The 18,441-nt window shown below is 37.0% G+C and overlaps 1 protein-coding gene across 1 annotated transcript in view; it reads left to right on the forward strand.

Moving 5' to 3' along the window:
• Positions 1–1,003: 1,003 nt before the first annotated feature.
• GRIK2 (glutamate ionotropic receptor kainate type subunit 2) overlaps positions 1,004–18,441 on the forward strand; it is a 790,978-nt gene continuing 773,540 nt past the window's right edge. Inside the window, exon 1 of the mRNA XM_027855426.1 lies at positions 1,004–1,194. Within this exon, the coding sequence (XP_027711227.1) occupies positions 1,080–1,194 (115 nt within the window). The 5' untranslated portion in view covers positions 1,004–1,079. The remainder of the gene's footprint in view (positions 1,195–18,441) is intronic.

The raw sequence follows: 18,441 nt of genomic DNA on the forward strand, positions 1-18,441 counted from the left end.
TTTATCACCTAAATCCAAGCATCATTTACTCTGTTCTTATTTATGTATTGTGCTCCCAGGCAAGTTGAGAAACTAGTGACCAAATAGATTCCACTTACCTTATCTTTAGTATTAAAAAAAAATAACCAAATGTATAAAGGGAAATCCTCTAGACAGGAATAGTAATCAAGAAACGTCCTTCACAAGTTTTTAAAGACTACATACAGACATCTCATTTCCTTCTATTCCATAAAAATAAGTGATAGAAAGTGAATGTGAATTCCAAGACCCTCAATAAGCCAAAGCGGGAGTTAGACTTTCAGTATACCCTCTGACAGTCTTGGAATACATTCCTTTTTGTTTGTTGGTTGGTTGGTTTGTTTTTTAAAACAGATTCTAAGTAATAGTGGCTTCGACCTAGCTAGTCACCTATTAAAATTCATGAATTGATCTTAATAGAACTGCACAGATGCTAATCAATCTTTAGGGGAGGTCTTTTGTTGAAAAACAAAAGGATTTTTCCACACATAAACAAACACGACTTATTTCCAACAACACAAGGGTGCTCAGATCAGTTGCATAAGAGATATTGAGAAAGCTGTCTGGCAGGCAGCCTTAAGAGGAGAGCAGCTATCTCAATTTTTCTCACTTAATCTTGGCTTCACGTCAGAAGCTGTGCAGCAGTGCAGTAGAATAGAAGCCTAGCCAAGAGCCTTTTGTACGGTGACTGTTGCTATGTCTCGATATCTCCGCGATTTCCCAGGCTGGATTACCTATTGATTTTCCTCCTCCTTTGCTTCCTCAGGCTTACCCGGCTGGACATTGTGTGTGTGTGTGTTTTGGATTTCTCAAGGATTCTCCCCGACTAACATGGATGTCCCACCATTCCTTGCAGTTGAAGGTTGCTCCTTGGCGCAGTGAGTGAAGAACATGCAAGGACTGCTAATGGGTTTGGGCAGCGTAGACTCGCTCCTCTCTCTGTGACCATGCCGTGATCGTGTCTGAGGGCCATCAGTCTACGTATTCTCATTCTTACCCTACCGGGGAGCCTGACGCTAAAAGGGGGAAGTAGGTGCAGCGCGTGTGTGCATAGAAACACCATGAAGATTATTTCCCCGATTCTAAGTAACCCAGTCTTCAGGTGCACCATTAGACTCCTTCTCTGCTTACTGTGGATTGGATATTCTCAAGGAACCACACATGTATTAAGATTTGGTAAGATTTCCTATCCCTGTTTGTTGTACGTTATCAAGCTCCTCTGTAGTAGCCCAATGTAAATACGCATGTTTATCTCTGAAAGGGGGCTCTCCTCAGTCTGGTAGATGTCCCCCAGTCTCTGGAGACGTACACTGAACCTGGTCTTCCTCCTCACCCCGGACCCTAACGCCTTAACCCCAGGCAGCAGGATTAAGGGACTGTATATATATATGTGTTGGGGCTGATATACCTCAAAAATGATGATAATTGCGGGGAAAGTGACTGGCAGCTTTGGCTGCCTGAGCCCCTTAGGTCTCTGTCTGCAGAGCGATCAGCGCTCATGTTGATTCCTTGTACTGGGCGCTTATTTCCGTAGCGGTGGAAAGCCGAGTTCTGTTAGTGGCTGATTAGTTAAAATTTGGCAACTAGTTGGTAAGTTCCCACTGTCTGTTTCTCTACGTTTCTCGCTAAGAACTTGGGGCAGAATCACATAACACATCGGAAAAAACATTAGGCTGCAGGGTTTTTCCCCCCTTTCTTTCTTGGAAATAAAACCTTTGTATTCCTTTATTGAGATTTTTAGTCCCAGGCTTGCTAACAGGGAGGAGCATGATTTAAATAGAAATACTTAAACGTAGAAAGTTGAGCTTTTGTAATGAATCAGTGTGAACCGCCCCTGTTAAGTGAACTGAGGGGTATATGTGTGTGTGTTTGTGTGTGTGTGTTACTTTTTCTTTTTTTTTCCTCCCGCACCTCCAGCCCACCCCACTCCAATAGTATTTAATTGAGGAGAAATAACATTACAATGCCTGCACCCTAACTTCACATAGGAGTCTCAAAAACAATAGAGGAGTGAATAAAGATTACAGGGAATCTTTAAGTTTCCCCGTGAAATTAGGGCATCCGTCAAATTCACCTTAAAATCTGAATGTGAAACTTTTTAGGTGACATGCTTGGAGAGAGATGTTTGCTTAGATGAAATGAAGTGTGATCAACGTGCAACAACGCTTGAGTGACCTAGGCTGTTGTTGTAGGAGGGAGTAGAACTGGTCCCGGAAAGTTCATCAGGAAGATCTGAGTTTAATATGGAAGAAACCAAGGCATTGTGTTCCCACAATTAATCTCCTTTTGATAATTCTAGATGATTTATATCAGAATAAGTATAGAAACAAATGTAATCTGACTGTTATGAAGAAAAAAAGCACAGAAAGTTATTCAGATAAATTTATGCTAGAAAGTGGCTGCATATATCTTAGAATCTTTAAAAAAAAACATGGATAATAGATTGGCAAAAGTCTGTACCTTTCCCATTAGACATAGAGTGGGGAAAATGCATTTTATAAGATACAAAAGCATCTTTTTTATGAAGCTGAAAAGATTGGCAATTATTTAAAAAGAGTTATTATTGATCTTGTGTGCTGAATTTCTAAGTGTAGTACATTTTTTTCCTCCTTTTTTATATAAAGGTGATGTATAAGGTACATCTTAGCAACAACCATGCTTAGGAATGTTTGTTTCTTTGGGCAGGACTGAACAGGTCCTATGCCACTGCAGGGATGTGTGTGCGTGTGTGCACTGATGGTGTTCTGTAGTCTTTACTCGTTAGAGCAGATAGGGGAAGCATTCAAAGTGTTGTGTTTTCCAGTTAGTTGTTTGAGTTGTTGAAATTATTTGGAAAATAAGTTAAAGTGTGTGTGTGTGTGTGTGTGTGTGTGTGTGTGTGTGTGTGTGTGTATGTGTGTGTGTTTAGGGTATGATTGGTGAAGAAGACTTTCAGTGTGCAAACTCAGAAGGTTTAATTACTGCTGCTCTGCTCTTGCTGCACATTATTTGCTGAATCATTAGATTGCTACATTCGCTGATCATTTCATATCTTCATATTAAAAAATCTTAGCTATTGTAACAGAATCATGTAGCAGCTGCCAAAAGACCTGACACTTTAAAATAAAATACATTCTTTGTACACCACACTTATTGAATGCACTAATACAACTTCACCTCAATACTTTTATACTTTGATACCTAGAACCAATTGCACAGGGTCTAGATTAACTTACTTTTAAATGGGGATCAAGATCTTTTCCCCATACCCCCAGTGGTGAATTGGACTGTCTGTCTTCTTAACTTTTCCCGGTTGTGTGTATCAGTATGGCTTTTCTAAACTGCCTATCTTTAACTTGCCAGATAAAGAAATAACTACTTATGTACAAAGAAGAGTTTTGTTCTCTTCTGGTGGAAAGCATGTGTTTAGGAATAAAGAGGATCTACATGTGTATAAAGATGCTAGCAAGGTTATTTTGAACTTTCCATTTTTTTTGAAAAGTAATAATAGCTCAACTCTTCCTTCTGTTTTCTCTCTGATAGTGGCTAAGGAAATGAACTGGAGTTAGGGGTTAGGGAAGGTTGCTTCTTTCATGCCCAAACTTCAACCAATGCCTGGGAGCTGCTGAAAGTCCAGCTGCCTCTGTGAGGCTGTCTGCCTGGGTGATAGTGATCCCCCTGCCTAGTCTAAGATTAGGAGAATGCTGAATTGAGAGATTCTCCCTTTAGGAAGAGGTAGGCAACATGCCAGCCTCTGCTTTTGCTTCTCAGCCAGCAATACTATGGCAACAAGGGAGAGAGCTGAGAGCTGGCAAAGTCCTCCAACCCCCTCATTCCTCTGGTGGAAATTAACCATCATGGATTTGGTATTGTCCTTCCTACTGCTCCCACTATTGTGGTGACTCGACACTGAACCCTCCTTTCATCATCTGCTGCTTCCACACAGTCTTGCCTCTGATGTGTTGAAACCAACAATAACAAAGAGCAACCACCTGCTCTGAGTGTGTCTGCCACTCGATTAATTCTGTCTCTTCCTTCCTTTCTCCTTGCTTTTCCTCCCACACCCTCTTTCAACACACACACACACACACACACACACACACACACACACACATTTTCCTTTAGACAGGGTGAGTGTAGAGCCAGAAGGTAGATAGAGTTCATCATTATAAAGTCCAGGAGGATAAGTAAACTTCTTGCAGCAAGCTTTGGAGAGCCAGAATAAAGAATTCCCCATAGATGACTATCTAACTCATTATGTGTTGGTGCAGAAGGGTAAGGACATGCTTTTCAAATGGTGACATGAGTCTCTGGACATATGGTGACCTCCTCACTGACATTTCAGCAAATTCGGGTTGCACAGAAACACAGATCTCCAATGAAGACTCAGTCAGCATGCCAAAGCATTCTCCCAGAAATCAGAAGAGGCTGAAGTCTCCACTTAGTGGATGATATCTTATCAAAGGCATTTGTAAGAAATATAAAGCTAGTAGGTTAATGCTTAGTGTGTTCTCTCCCTTCCCTCATCCCTCTGTACTTCTCCCTTATCTTGGCTTACATTAGTCTTTTATTTTTTGGTGTTGTTGAGGCTGTGTGTGTGTGTGTGTGTGTGTGAATTGATAGCTGTACCTCCTCCCTAGGTAACATGCAGAGTAGACCCAAAGGGCTAGTGGGGGTGGGCATAGCCAGCAAGATCCGTTTGACTGACAATTCAGCTGCCTTAGGTCTGTTTGTCTGACTCACACAGGTTCTTCAAAGCAAAAAGCTGCTTTTAGACAGAGGGCTGGTAGATTAAATGAAACAGAAGACATGCTGATGCAGACCACGTGCCCCTTTGATGCCCTGAATTACTCTAGAGTCTATTGTTAATTACTTGCTTTTATCCTTCCATGGTTGTCATTGGATACTTTTAAATTTTTATTTTGGGGGTCCACGGGTCAACTCTTGTATATTAGTAAAAAGCACTAAATTTGGGTGTAGGGGACCTACTTTTCAATCTGAGCTTTGCTACATACTGTGTCAGCTTAGGGAAATCACTTACTATTTTGTACCTCAGTTAACTTGTCTATAAAATGACCTTTAAGATCCCTTCAGCTTGAGATCTATAATTCAATAAAAGGGGCAGTTCTTCTGGGTCTTGGCACTCAGAATATAGTGTGATATAGCCTCTCTCTCTCTCTCTCTCTCTCTCTCTCTCTCTCTCTCTCTCTCTCCTCTTGGCTATCATGTTCTTTTGCTCTCTCTATTTTCTTATTGAGCTCACCCTGCCAAGGCACTGCTCTCACAAAGATTCACCAAGAGATCTGGAAGGAACCACTGATGAAAATAAGAGAAAGGCCTCATTTCCCCTCATAGCCTGATGGCCTTCATGGAGGCTTAGCACATTTTGTAAGGACTAACTTATAACAATCTGTGATTTATTTCAGATAGAACTGTATCTTAAAGGATGGTGGTAAAGTGAGAATACAAACATATCTCCAACAGGATGTAGGAACAGTCTGAGCTCCTGCAGGCAGGAATCTCATCTCATCCATCTTTAACTCTCCATCTCCTAACACTGTGCTCTGCATATACTAGACTCTCAACAAAGGTTTCTTTAGTTAAGTTTAATTTTAGTTAAACCAGGAAGTGTACTTATAGGCAAGAAATTCAACCAATATTTTCATTAAAATGCTAAAATGTCTTCCCAAAGGTCTTCTCCCCAGTAGATAAAAGCATTTTAGGCTATTTTCTCTTGAGCTTCATTTAGTTCATCTGAGTTTTTTTTTTCAAGTACACCAGTGCAGTAATGATTTTATGTTGAAGGGCTCTTCTTCCAAATCTAGGAACAAATCCTACTTTGGTTTAGTTCACAGACAACTTCCTCTGTCATGGTAATGGAATCATGTCTTATTCAGGTCAGCAGACACCATGAAAGCAAAGCATCCTGGGTCAAAAGATACCCTGGCTGGGTTATAGAAAACATATGCAGCTATCATAATTGGGAGTAGCATCTCTGAGCCATGAATAGAATGGCTAAGTTCAAAAGACCTCTTCTCTTCTTTCTCTTCTCTTCTCTTCTCTTCTCTTCTCTTCTCTTCTCTTCTCTTCTCTTCTCTTCTCTTCTCTTCTCTTCTCTTCTCTTCTCTTCTCTTCTCTTCTCTCCTCTCATCCTCTCTTCTTCCCTTTCCTTCTCTCTCTCTTTCTCTCTCATTTGAAAGGAATTTGACTTCCTTTAAGAAGTGAAGTAAGAGGACTATATGATGAGTGGTCTGAAATTGTGCAATGAGGTAAAAAGACTCCTACAAGGGGTAATGATGGCTACCAAAAGACAAATAAAACCTGAACACAAATTTGAAACTGAACTCTGGGAAGCAAATGAACGAAACCTTTTCAAGACAAGCAAACAAAAAAATTCTCAGTGTAAATCCTTGCTGAATTTTTTTTAAAAAAGCACACATCAAAGTATAATTGCCCTGTTATGATCTCTCTCAATTGAGGTACAGCCCTTTAAGAAAACAGCTTTGAAACATATCTTCTTGCTCTTGAAATAACACACTAATCGCAACACAAACACAATCAAAAACCTTTTCTGAACTTCTGAGGTTCTATTTCAGAAATGGGCAGGGGTTTTTATGTGAGAAAATATTTGTTCAGTGAGGGTTAGCCTTTGAGTTTAATTCCAGTAATCACCATAATGTGCTCATTGGCCCAAATCTCAAATGACTCTCTTTCAACATTTATCCAGCACAAGAAAGTTAATTTGAACTGCTTCCATAGACAAAGTCAAATGCCATCCATGATTCTGGTCAATGCCTTGGCTACATGATCTTTTGCAGAGCTACTCACCGATAGTGAAGACATTCAGGCTGTGATATGATTTTTTTAATGTCAAATGATCGTAACAGGTTTTCTGTGGAAATACTACACTTTTGGAGAAACAGTAGAATTTTGCAGTAGGTCTTGCTTGTCTAAGTTATAAGTTTAAATTAGTCTCCTCTGTTTTTTTTTCAAATCTACTTTGTTAATGCAACTCTTATTAAATACTTTTTTTCTAAAAGTTCAATGCCTATTTTTACACAATGAGAAACATCAATTTTCTGTCTTCCTACATGCAGCTTACTTAAGTCATTTATATACTGCTCATGTGTTATATGAGGATTCCAGAAGTATTCTTTTCTGAGTTTTTGAAGCAATTTCAGATATTAATAAGTGGAAATGTTGGATGCTTTCCAAGGTACCAAAGGTGTACCTTACCTCCCTTCAATTGTACCCCTTTTCTCTGGATGGTGGGAGAACTCAGAATGCATTTTAAACCCTAAATCTTTGGATAAAGGGGAAGATCAAAAGCCCCAGGAAGGGAAAGGAGGTGAGAATCATTGATATTGACTGGTCTAGATTAAACACCGAAAAAGAAGATTTCAATTTGATAACGTCATAGCCCTTCCTGTTTTTCTTTGCTGCTTCTGCTGACAATTTTGTAAGGTAATTAAATTGGCTGATTGAAGTCACAGTGGTCATGGGGCGATAAAGACCATTTGGATTTAATGGAATTTTAAAACAACAGTGCACTGCACACAACTCTTACCGAACAAGAATTTTAATGGCCCATTCAGGGTGCTGACTAAATAGAAAGTCCTTAACAAGTTTAATTGAAAGGGCAAACCAGATTAGCACTCTATAGTCTTTATGACTGAAGATTGGGGAATTAAAATTATCCCTTTAAAAGACTCATTATTGCATTATCAAGATTTAATGTAGGTTAAGTAAGCTTTCTTCATTCTTTCATAATGTACTGTAGACCTAGGTTTAGGACCAAGTTGCTCTGAGGAATTATGTGTAGCCAACTGTCTTAATGAATGGAATGACAGGTAGATCTTGTTTTAAAAGTCCCACTTCCTCCTCCAGAGGGAGGGCATTTGATTTCCTTTAAAACTGATGGACAATTTATAGAGGGTGTTAAGGGTTAGTATTGCTAATACTTCTTTTCTGTTCTTGGAGATAACTGCTTTGCTTTTCTTCTTAACATTTAGACATCCATTGGTTTTTTAAAAGAGGAAAGAAAACGATACAGAGTAAATGACGTCAGACCTTAACAACTGTTCTGCTTGCGCTGTTTTAATTTCTTCATGGGTATTTGATTTATTTTGTGTAATCTCAGCTTCACCCCCCAACTTTTGGAACCCCCAAACTGGTATTCAATTTACCATTATATAATTTAGCAAATTTAGTTACATAATTATTTTATGTAATTTATATAATCAGATATAATTTGTCAGACATAAAATAGAACATCATTTATTTCTGAATTAGCTAATAATCAAATTGATCACTATTAGTCATAGAAGTCAATAAATAATGAATTGTTCACTGTGGGGGGGTGGCAGAAATTGTGTAAAAATTCTCCAAGACTTGTAAGGTAAAGGGTGTTAATATGTGATACAAAATGGGTACTTGCCCCTGAGTCAAAATTTTTAAGAAGAAATAGTTTATTTCAAGTGACATATTCCCTACCTAAAGACATACACTACCTATATCATACTACTCTCTATCTCCAGTTATCTGTTTCAGAAATCTCATTTTTCATTCTTCCTGCCTAGGAACATTTATGTGGAACATCTGGAATCCCATTGGGATATATCCTCCAGTCTTGCCCTTTAAAGTTGGTGTCTCCCCCTTAACCTAAGACTTATCCACAATGCTTGGCCTTAAAATCTAGTTGTTCCCCAGTGCACAGATCTCTTTTCCTTCTTAGTTAATAATTAAGTAATAGCTAACAAACTAATCCTGTATGCATGCAGTAATGGTAGAAAGATAGAGGGACTCAAAAGATGGCCCCCCTTTCAATTAATGAATGGGCATTTTAACAGTGGTCTTTTAGAAATAGTAGCAAAGTTTTATCTCAATTCAATTCATCTTGGTTTACTAAACATTCATTAGGCACTTATTATGTGTAACACATTTTTGTCTAACCTAAATTTCTACCTATTCTGGTAGAAATTTCCTATCAGACTGGACAGGCTAGTGCTCCCTTGATAGGCTTGCAGGGAAGATGTGTTTGTATGCTGGGGCTTTAGCTGAAAGCAGCAGCCCAACATTCTGAAAATCAATTCTCCAAAGGCGAACAGTTTATTCCCCTTTCATATCATGGATTCAATCCATTGTTTGTTGCCCATTGTACTTATTGGAAGTTAAAAATTAAATCAAAGCATTATTTCCTACACTCAAGAAAACTTGGAGATGTAGAGCTGGAAGAGAGGCCTTTAGAAATCATTTATACCAATCTCTTAATTTTTAAAGATAAACTGAAGCCTAGACATGTTAAGTGACTCACTTCATTTATAAAGTAGTAACACAATTCAGATTCAATTTCAGGACTTTTGAATCTGAGTATTTTATGCTTTCCACTCTAAAACAGAGCCTTTCCAATCAATTATTCACACTCATGTCAAATAAACTTTTTCTCTACCAAAATGGACTTTTTATCTGTCTTCCATAGTATCTAGTTTCCTGCATAACAGAGTACAAACTCCTTATCCTGGTAATCAGCGCTCTCCTAAATCAGACATTAAGTGACCATTTCCAGCCTAATCACATAATTCCCTTTCTTTCTTTCTTTGTTTTAGGTAAACTAGACTACTCACCATCTCTTCTCTCTGTGTCCTTTCCTGTTCTTTTGCCTTTGCTCAAGATATCCCTTATGTCTACAAAGGATTTGTCCCCAATAAATTTCCAATTTTTAAAATTTGCCTTTCCATCAAACCTTAACTAAAATTCCACCTCTCCCACTTCTCTGTGCTCTCAGTAGCACTTTCAGATGTGAAATTATATTTTGCATTTTCTATTGATTAATTTTGCTTTGTTTTATTTCTCTTAAATTGCCATTTTTATATGAAATTCATATTGTGTTCAACATATGTCAAAGTGATGCTGTGTTCTTGATTAAAATTTAGTAAAATTGTAAAAGAGGAAAGACCAGGACTTTTAAAGAATTAAAACAATCTTAGATTTAATTCTGTTTTAAAATCCATAAGTATTGACTTTTTTCATCCCCAAATATCTTTTAAAGTATAAGGCCTACATATTTTTCTATAAGATATTACATCAGCAGCATCTGTGTAATTCAGACTTTCAGTTATTTTAGTATTGAACCTTCTGGAAGACCCCTAGTTCATGTCTTTTCACTCATTCTCAAACTCCAGTTTAATCTTGCCCCTGACTGCTGCTTCTGATCTGGCTGCCACAAGGTCCTCCACTCAGTATCCCTGGGAGTTGACTCCAGTTTTAGATGACTGTCTGAGATTAGAAGCCTTTTGTCCACAAACTTACCTCACTACTGGGCCTTAAACAAATTGATTGTCCTATAGAAAATCATTGTGCACCAGAGATTGTAAGCTGATTTGCAAGTAGGACCTGAATGGAAAATTTAGTTCTAGCCCATCTAGTCCCAAGTACCTACGGCAAGACTGAAAGGAAAAGTACAAATTCCTTGTTACTGTAATGAGCTTTATAATTGCAACTATTATTATAGATATTATTTGATGTTCTAAGGTAGTTTGGTTTCAACAGGTAGGTGGAAGCACCTTTCTGTGCATTTTTCTTTTCTACTACTGATATTTGCCCACTTTCTCAAATGATAAGTTATTATCCTGGAACAATTTGAGTTGGAAGAGTTGAGAAAATATTTTCTAAAGATATTTATTAATGAAACATAGAAAACATTTGAAATATACCTATAAAGACACTCAAGTTGCTTTAAGCTAAGAGGCAAAAAAGGGCAAAATTATTAAATGCCATTCTGCTTTTTTAAAATGTCAATCTCTCATATAAGTTCCATTTGCAAGTGATAGGGACCATCTAAGCCAGTGGGGTCAAACTCAAATAGAAACAGAACCCTGAAAGGTGTATATTGACTTAGAAAATCACAAGTTAACATTATCTATGTATGTTGTGTTTTTATTTGATTTGTTAAACCTTTCCCAATTACATTTTAATCTGATTCAGGCAGCATTTGGTAGTTTTGCAGGTCTCAAGTCAGACACCCTGATATTCTGATACTCAAACACCATTCCTGGGAGCTCATTTATTTATATAAAATTTGCAAAATGCACATCAACATTAAAAAATTGTTGGTCATTGATGATGATACTAATCAAAATCACCAGCTATGTGCTTGAATTTGTCTAAAAAATCTTTCATTGAATAGTCAATAATAATTTTTAAACCATGTGAAGTCCTTGATATATGTCTGTAGATAATATTGGCAAAGACTCTTTGCAATCTGTTACTTAGCCTCATGATCTGCTCCAAGTCTGCTAAAAAAAAAATCCCATTCTTGATTGCTGCATACCAAACTATAGGATCTAGCACTGTGTTGTTTCTCATTTCCTTCTCTTCCTCCTATTTCTCTACAATGCCCCAGAAAAAAAAATCATAGAATCTTATAATGTTAGAGCTAGAAGAAACCTTAGAGATTATTTAGTCCAAAGGCCTCATTTTACAGATGAGGAAATTGAGGCCTTGAGAAGGGAAGTGACTTGCTCAAGGTCACACATTGAATAAGTTGCAGGACCAAGATTCAAAAACAGATGCTGACTCCAAAATCAATCTTTCTTTACCATCCTTTTGCCTTCTTGTTTATGATTTTTAAAATTATTTTAAAGCTAGTTTGTCCAGATTGGAACAGAGCTGAATTCACTGAATCCATGTGAAACTTTCTGAAAGGGGACAGTTAGCCTTAAAAAGTTGTTCATAAATAGAACTTGATAGGAAACCCACTCTCTTATCTCTTTTTAAAGTCCCTTATCTACAAGGGTTACTCAGGTAGTGTTTGCATTGAGGAGGCTCCCATTAAAACACAGCAGGAGGCTTTATTCCTGGACTGTAGCCAGTAGTTTTTGAGCTTCACTTTCCCCTTCTTAATTGGGAATGGATTGCTGTAAAAATGCCCACAGACATCTCAAATGTTAATTGCCCTGATGATGTGAGGAGCTAATCACTCCTTATCCTCTCCTACAGCCCTTGGAGTGCAGTGTCTCACCTCTTCCTCTGTGTCATGGCTCTTCTTGTCAAGAAATAATGCAAACAGAGCCATTTTTCCTATTCTTCCTTCAGCCCTAGGGTCAGAATGACTCTGATCAAGTTATTCTTAGTGATTTTCCCCCTCAATCTATAAAGGGGGTTTGAATCTGGTTTATAGAAAAAAATAAAGAGATCACTGAGAAAATAAAAAGAAAGCAGTATTTGTATAGTAGAAAAAGTATCCAACATGGGAGAGTCAAAAGACTATTTTTCTGCCTTTTAGTAGGGCAACTTCAGACAAGTGACTTTCCCATCCTAATCTGCAAAATGAGGATAATGATGCTTGTATACCATCTTAGAAGGTTATCGTAAGAATTAAATGAAATATTTAATGTGCTTTAAATTTTTCTGTGTTATTTAAATATCAGCTCTACTATCCTGTTCTGTTTGAAGATTGGCCATAGAGTTGTGTGGAATTTGATTCTTCACTTCTCCCCAGAAGCAGTACCATTAGATACTCTGTGACACAGTATGAAGTCTTTCACACCGCTAGGTTGCCCTTTGGTATATTATTATACCAGGACATGAAACAGGACTCTTGTGTTATGAAGAAGGAGATGAAATTGCTCCAAGTCCTCACCTCATAGGCAGTAACTTCTGAGGGGCTTACTCAATCTTTTATAACAGAAATAATAGATTATGGCTCCACTTATAGCCTTTCTAGGCTACAGCTTTTGAACATAGACAGCCCCTTATTTTCTTGTTCCTGTGATGGATTGAAAACATTAGTGTTTATGAGAGGTAGTGAGGTGTGGGCAGGCAAGGGAATGAGGACTAAAATGCTAAATGCAGTGCCTTCCAGTGACAAAGGATCCACAGTAGGCAGTGACACCCTCTGCATTTTGACTCCCTTGGCAAACTCCAGGTGAATTGCTTGTCATTCTTATGATCATACCTGATGCTTAATTATTTTCTATTGAAATTAAGTTGTTTGGAAGTTTTAGGAAATTAAATGGAATCTCAAAAACCATTTCCACATATTAATGAATGTTTTTAACAGATTAGTTCTTAGGGTGTGGAAGGAGGTATGTTTTCCTATACTAGGAAGATGTGTCTCTATATAGCTAAATGTGCATTCATATACACCAACATATATGTACTTGAATATATTTTAAAAAAGACAGAGAGTTCTCAATACTCAAAAGCTTCAAAGGATCTCTGATTTCACTAATGTGGGCATTTCTTCTAGTGAAAGGCTTACATCTGTAAGTCCTGTATAGTTCATATCCATGTCATCCCATGAGTTTTCCACCGGAATTTTTCCAATGTGCTAGGGCCTTTTCTCTAGTTCTTTTGACTTTATGAGGATACTAATGACATATGTAAGTTATCCATTGTTTATTCCTTGAACTTATCCCATGACTGGCCCCTCACACATTTCTTAGATAACATAAATATTGTGAGTATATTTATAAATTAATTTTAAAATAGGACCCTTTAAGATTACATAAAATCCCTACAAAATAGTATTTGGAACACGTTAAAGCACACATGCTATGGCCAGAACTGTTTCCAGGTTGTGGCAAATTTGAAGAATTATATGTACCTCAATTTCTTCCCTTTTACCCTCTCTCTAACCCAGAATGTTGTAGGAACCAGGTATCTATAAGCTGGATATTGACTCATTAGCAAAATGAAAGAGCAAGAAGTTAGTTGATACTGAAGGAGGTCTATGGCCATATTTGTGGTATAGCTATAACATGGTAAGACTGATATTTTTATATGACTGTGTTCTTATGGAAACTAATCTCACTACTTCATATTGAAACTACCTATGGTAAGTCTATGCTACTTTTCAGTATCACTAAGGCAAAGTCGTGGGGCTAACTCCTTCCCCTTATTTCACTTATTTTTCCAACTGATCTTGATGTCTATTTTAAAATATTTTGTGACTTCAGTTACTCTTCCTTTCCCATAATCTCATTGTAACAGTTACAACTTGGTGTAGTAGAAAAAGTATCTGAGTTGGAGTTTGTATTCAAGTCCAGAATTCAAGTCTAGGATAACCAGTCAAGTCCTGATTTTGCTACTTACTAGCTGTGTGACGTTGGGCAAGTCACTCAAACTTTAATTTCTTTATCTATAAAATTATTCTGATACTTACACTTCCTATGTAAGAAAGAACTCTCTACATTGCAAAGTACTATGTAAATGTGACCTGTTATTAGTTGACTTGATTTCACTTACGTAAAAATTTTGAAAAGGGAGGGTGGAGAGATGGAAAAAGAAAAATAGCAAGATTTCTCTGAGCTAATTTTTTTCTAGGAAATTCACTATCTGTGACTGAAAGAACATTACTATATTATAATACAATTACATGCTAAAAGGATTTTTTAAGAGGACACTAAGACTTTGATCACTTGAACCCCAGAGTCTAGTTTTTCATATTAGCAGACAGTGGCTTAAAGGTGGTTGAGTGGAGAAGTGAAGGGACATCTATATAATATGCCATTCTATTTATTGATTGGCTCTCAGGAAAGTGCCTTCATCTTCAAGTTGGCCATATTAGTATAAGATGAGAGAAGTGGATACCAGCAATAATAGCAATAGATATTGATGAAGTCCAGTAGGACACAACCTTTTGAAAACTGCCTTATTTTTGGTGCCAGCTTGAATTAGTCATTGTTGGAACAATTCTAGGATAACCAGTCTAGAAGTGCTTTTCTATTATTCCTCAACATAAGTCTAGTATCTCTACTGACATCCAAGTTTCCTTTTGTTGGTCTTTGCTGAAAAAATACTCATTATTAAAAAAGAAACTGTTTCCTAACTTTACAGAGCTTTCATAATTGAGAACTAGATTAGACAAGGAAGAGTGTGTTAAAAATCGTCATTCAAATGATATCTGAGGGTCCTTATCCATTGGCTTCCTTAAATCTCAGACCTAGAAGTCTCATAATTCTGATGTCTGCCAATAATCTTTAGATTTTTTTATTGATGGCTTTTTGTTTTTACATCACCTTCATTTTCAAACACATCCTCCTGCCCCCGCAGCCATCCTTTGTAACAAAGAATTTTTAAAAAGAGAGTGGGTGAGAACAATTCAACAGAAATAACCAAAACATCAATAGAATCTAACAATCTGCAATGTTCCACACCCACAGTCCCAAACTTCCATAAAGAAGGGAGGTGATTTACTTTAGGGGCTAACTTTGGTCATTGTAATTACACAACTTTCAGTTTTGTTTTATTTTGTGATTTATTACATCAACATCTTTGTATTCATTATGTATATTGTTTTCCTGGTTTTACCTAGGTCAGTTTTTATCAGTCTATATAAATTTTTCAAAGCTTCTGGCAGTCTGGTAAAGCCTATGGACCCCTTCTCAGAATAATGTTTTTAAATGCATAAAACAAAATGCACAACACAGGATCATGTAGTTACAATGTATGCAATATCACTATATTTGTATTTATATATGGACATATACATTTATATGAATATTTGTGTGTATATGTATACATATATGTGTGTATGTATGTATATACACACATATATGTACATTATGTGTGTATATACATACACACACATAAATTCATAGACCCCAGATTAAGAACATTCTTTTTAAATAGGTGCTCTTTCTGTATAGGGGCACAATGTTAATAAGAAAGTATGGGTTGACATAAGATTTGATATAATGTGGCTCTCAACATCAATTTCATGAAAATATTAATTCTAAATCACTAGCACTTAGGTCCAGTTTATTTAAAAAAAATGAGAAAGACCCCCACTGCCATATAAAAATGGTATTTCACAATCTGTCTTCTACTATGGAAAAATCTTGAATACACTATAGATTTCAAATAAGGATGTTCTTTTTTGAATATCCATTTAAAGGGGAGCATAAATAAGCACACTCGACCTAAATTTGAGTACTGATTTTGCCATATAATAGGTATGTAACCTTGGATAAGTCACTTACCATTTTTGAACCTCACTCACCTGTTTAAGAGGAATATTACCCTGTGAAGAGTTATGTTTCTATGATTCCACAGATTTCTGACTTTCTCTTTCCAGTAGTGGGTATTCCCACCAATGGAAGTCAATCCCTTTCCATTCTGTGCCACTATTGCTCCTATCATTCCATAAACCCTCCAGATTAGGGGAAGGGGATGCATCCACTCTGGATGGTACTCATCCTGAGGACTTTCCATAGGTAGAGTAATATCCCTAAGATATTACTGCATATCTGATGCAGCATTTCTTTGATATAATCCTTTACATCAATTTTGTGACCAACAATAACCATTCTTCAATTGAATTCAATCCAACAGGATTTATGAAATCCTGTCATGTAGGAGGTAACTTCCTAGGTGCTTGGGATGTAAAAACAAAGATCAAAACTGTCCTTGATCTCAGAAGACCATGTGACAGTGGATAGAGAATTGACTTGAGAATTGGAAAGAACTAGGTTCAAGTCCTGTCTCTCATAAAAAATGTATGGTCATGCATCAGTCAAATAATCTCAAAGTGCTCCCAGGAAACTGTCTAAGCTGTAGAAAGGTTGCTAAACTGTGTTGATGGAGGTTGCCCATCAAACCAATGAAATCATCAATTGGGCCTCAATTAGTCTTTGCGTGGAGCTACACGTAATTTTATATTACTCTCTAGTATGAGCTAAAACTCCAGGGTCACTCAGGATTATAAGAATCAGAAGTAGATCTAGGTTTGTTACTGTCCCATATAAATTGGATTAATTGGGATTGTTTGGTCCAGCTTCCTTCCTGTACTGGTGCTATGCCCAGATGGACTGATCATTGGAAAGGGCTGTCATTTTTGCTACTTCCTAAAACTACTGGCCAGGACACACAATTTTTTGTCTTCCCATTTAATACCTCTCCTTCCCCTGCCCTCAGTTTCATGTTAATTGGTTAGGGAATAAGGCCAAGGGTGTTACTTTCTCTTGTCACCAAGCTCTCCTAACTCAGCCTTTGACTTTTTAAATGTTAATAATGCATAGAAATAAAATCCTCCAAATAGAACAATTGGAGCCCCTTGTGTCAGAAAGTTTGCAAATAAAAGTCAAATAAATACCTGCTTTATTATCTTTTTTCTCTTTCAACAAGCTCTCTAAGCCAACTGAGGCAATCTGAATAGGAGTGTAACCAGAGTTTGCTTCTTTCAATTGGCAACAATCTATGAAACAATTTGACAGAAAAAATTTAATGATGGAAATAAACCTTGAAGTTATTGTACTAGGGAAGGTGCTTAGGAGAATGCTCTGTGGCAATTTGGCTTTTAAGTACCGATGGCACTTTTTATTACATTAAAAAGGTTACTCCTATTGCTTAATATGAATTAAACTCCCAAATGTAATGCACAGCTTGTTTTATTGGAAATAATTCACACACCAAAACAGCAACATTTTGTATATTCTAGAAAGCCAAGCCAAATGTGGGCCTTGCATAGGGAAGAGAAATCCCACTTCAGAGAATTTAGAAGAATGCTTCTCATAATCTGAGCATCTTTTTCATCCCAAACTAATAAAACAATATTTCCTTTGCTTTTTCTGAAGGGGAAGAAAATCTAAAAAGTTATTAGATAAAATGCAAGTTGCCGTCAGCCTTGCATTATTTACCTGAAGTTAGGACTTGTGTTGTTCTCATCTCATCACCTGAAAGACAATTGTGTTTTTCTCCCCAGTCTTTCACGAATTCCCAGAGTAAGTTCAAATATTACATGAATAATTCATCCTACTCACTACACATTACAGCACTTAACCAAAGCAACTATCAGAGCTCTCCTCCTCAGGGAAGCTAATTTGTGGCATTATTACTGTTCTGATTTTGGTATGTTTAGGAGGTTGGTAACCTAGCCGAAGAATTCCTCCTTTCTCTTTTTATGGTGCTTTTAGAAAAACCCTTCTAGCTTAAAATTGTATCACATGATCTTAGAGGGGAATATTCCTGCATTTTCATATTTCTTTTTTCCATTGAGATTTATATTTTTAAAATGATACTCTTGAATATTAACTCAGCCTCTGCTTGCCAGGAGAAGTCTCGTGAACGTCCACCTTCCTGCTAGAAATCAAAGCAAATGACTTTAGGGTCAAATGTATTTCCAACTGAATTATTAAACATTCAAACATGCCCTGGAAAACTAATGATGTGGTTGTATTACATTATGTAGAATAGGAATCCCCTGGACCTGTTTATAGAATTCTCTTTATAAATGAGATATGTTTTGGTTCTGTTTTTACTATGTATTTCTTAAGATACATAAAAGCCAGGGCACTCCATTTGTCATTAGACCTCACTTATCTTTCACTTCTAATTCATTGTGGTAGAAAGACTCTCAGGACAGCTAGGTGGCATAGCGTGACAGGTCTCGAGATAGAGAGACTCATCTTCCTGAGTTCAAATCTGGTCTCAGATACTTACGAT

The sequence above is a fragment of the Vombatus ursinus genome, unplaced genomic scaffold (genome assembly GCF_900497805.2).
Source record: "Vombatus ursinus unplaced genomic scaffold, bare-nosed wombat genome assembly UNPS02000582.1, whole genome shotgun sequence".
NCBI classification, from domain to species: domain Eukaryota; kingdom Metazoa; phylum Chordata; class Mammalia; order Diprotodontia; family Vombatidae; genus Vombatus; species Vombatus ursinus.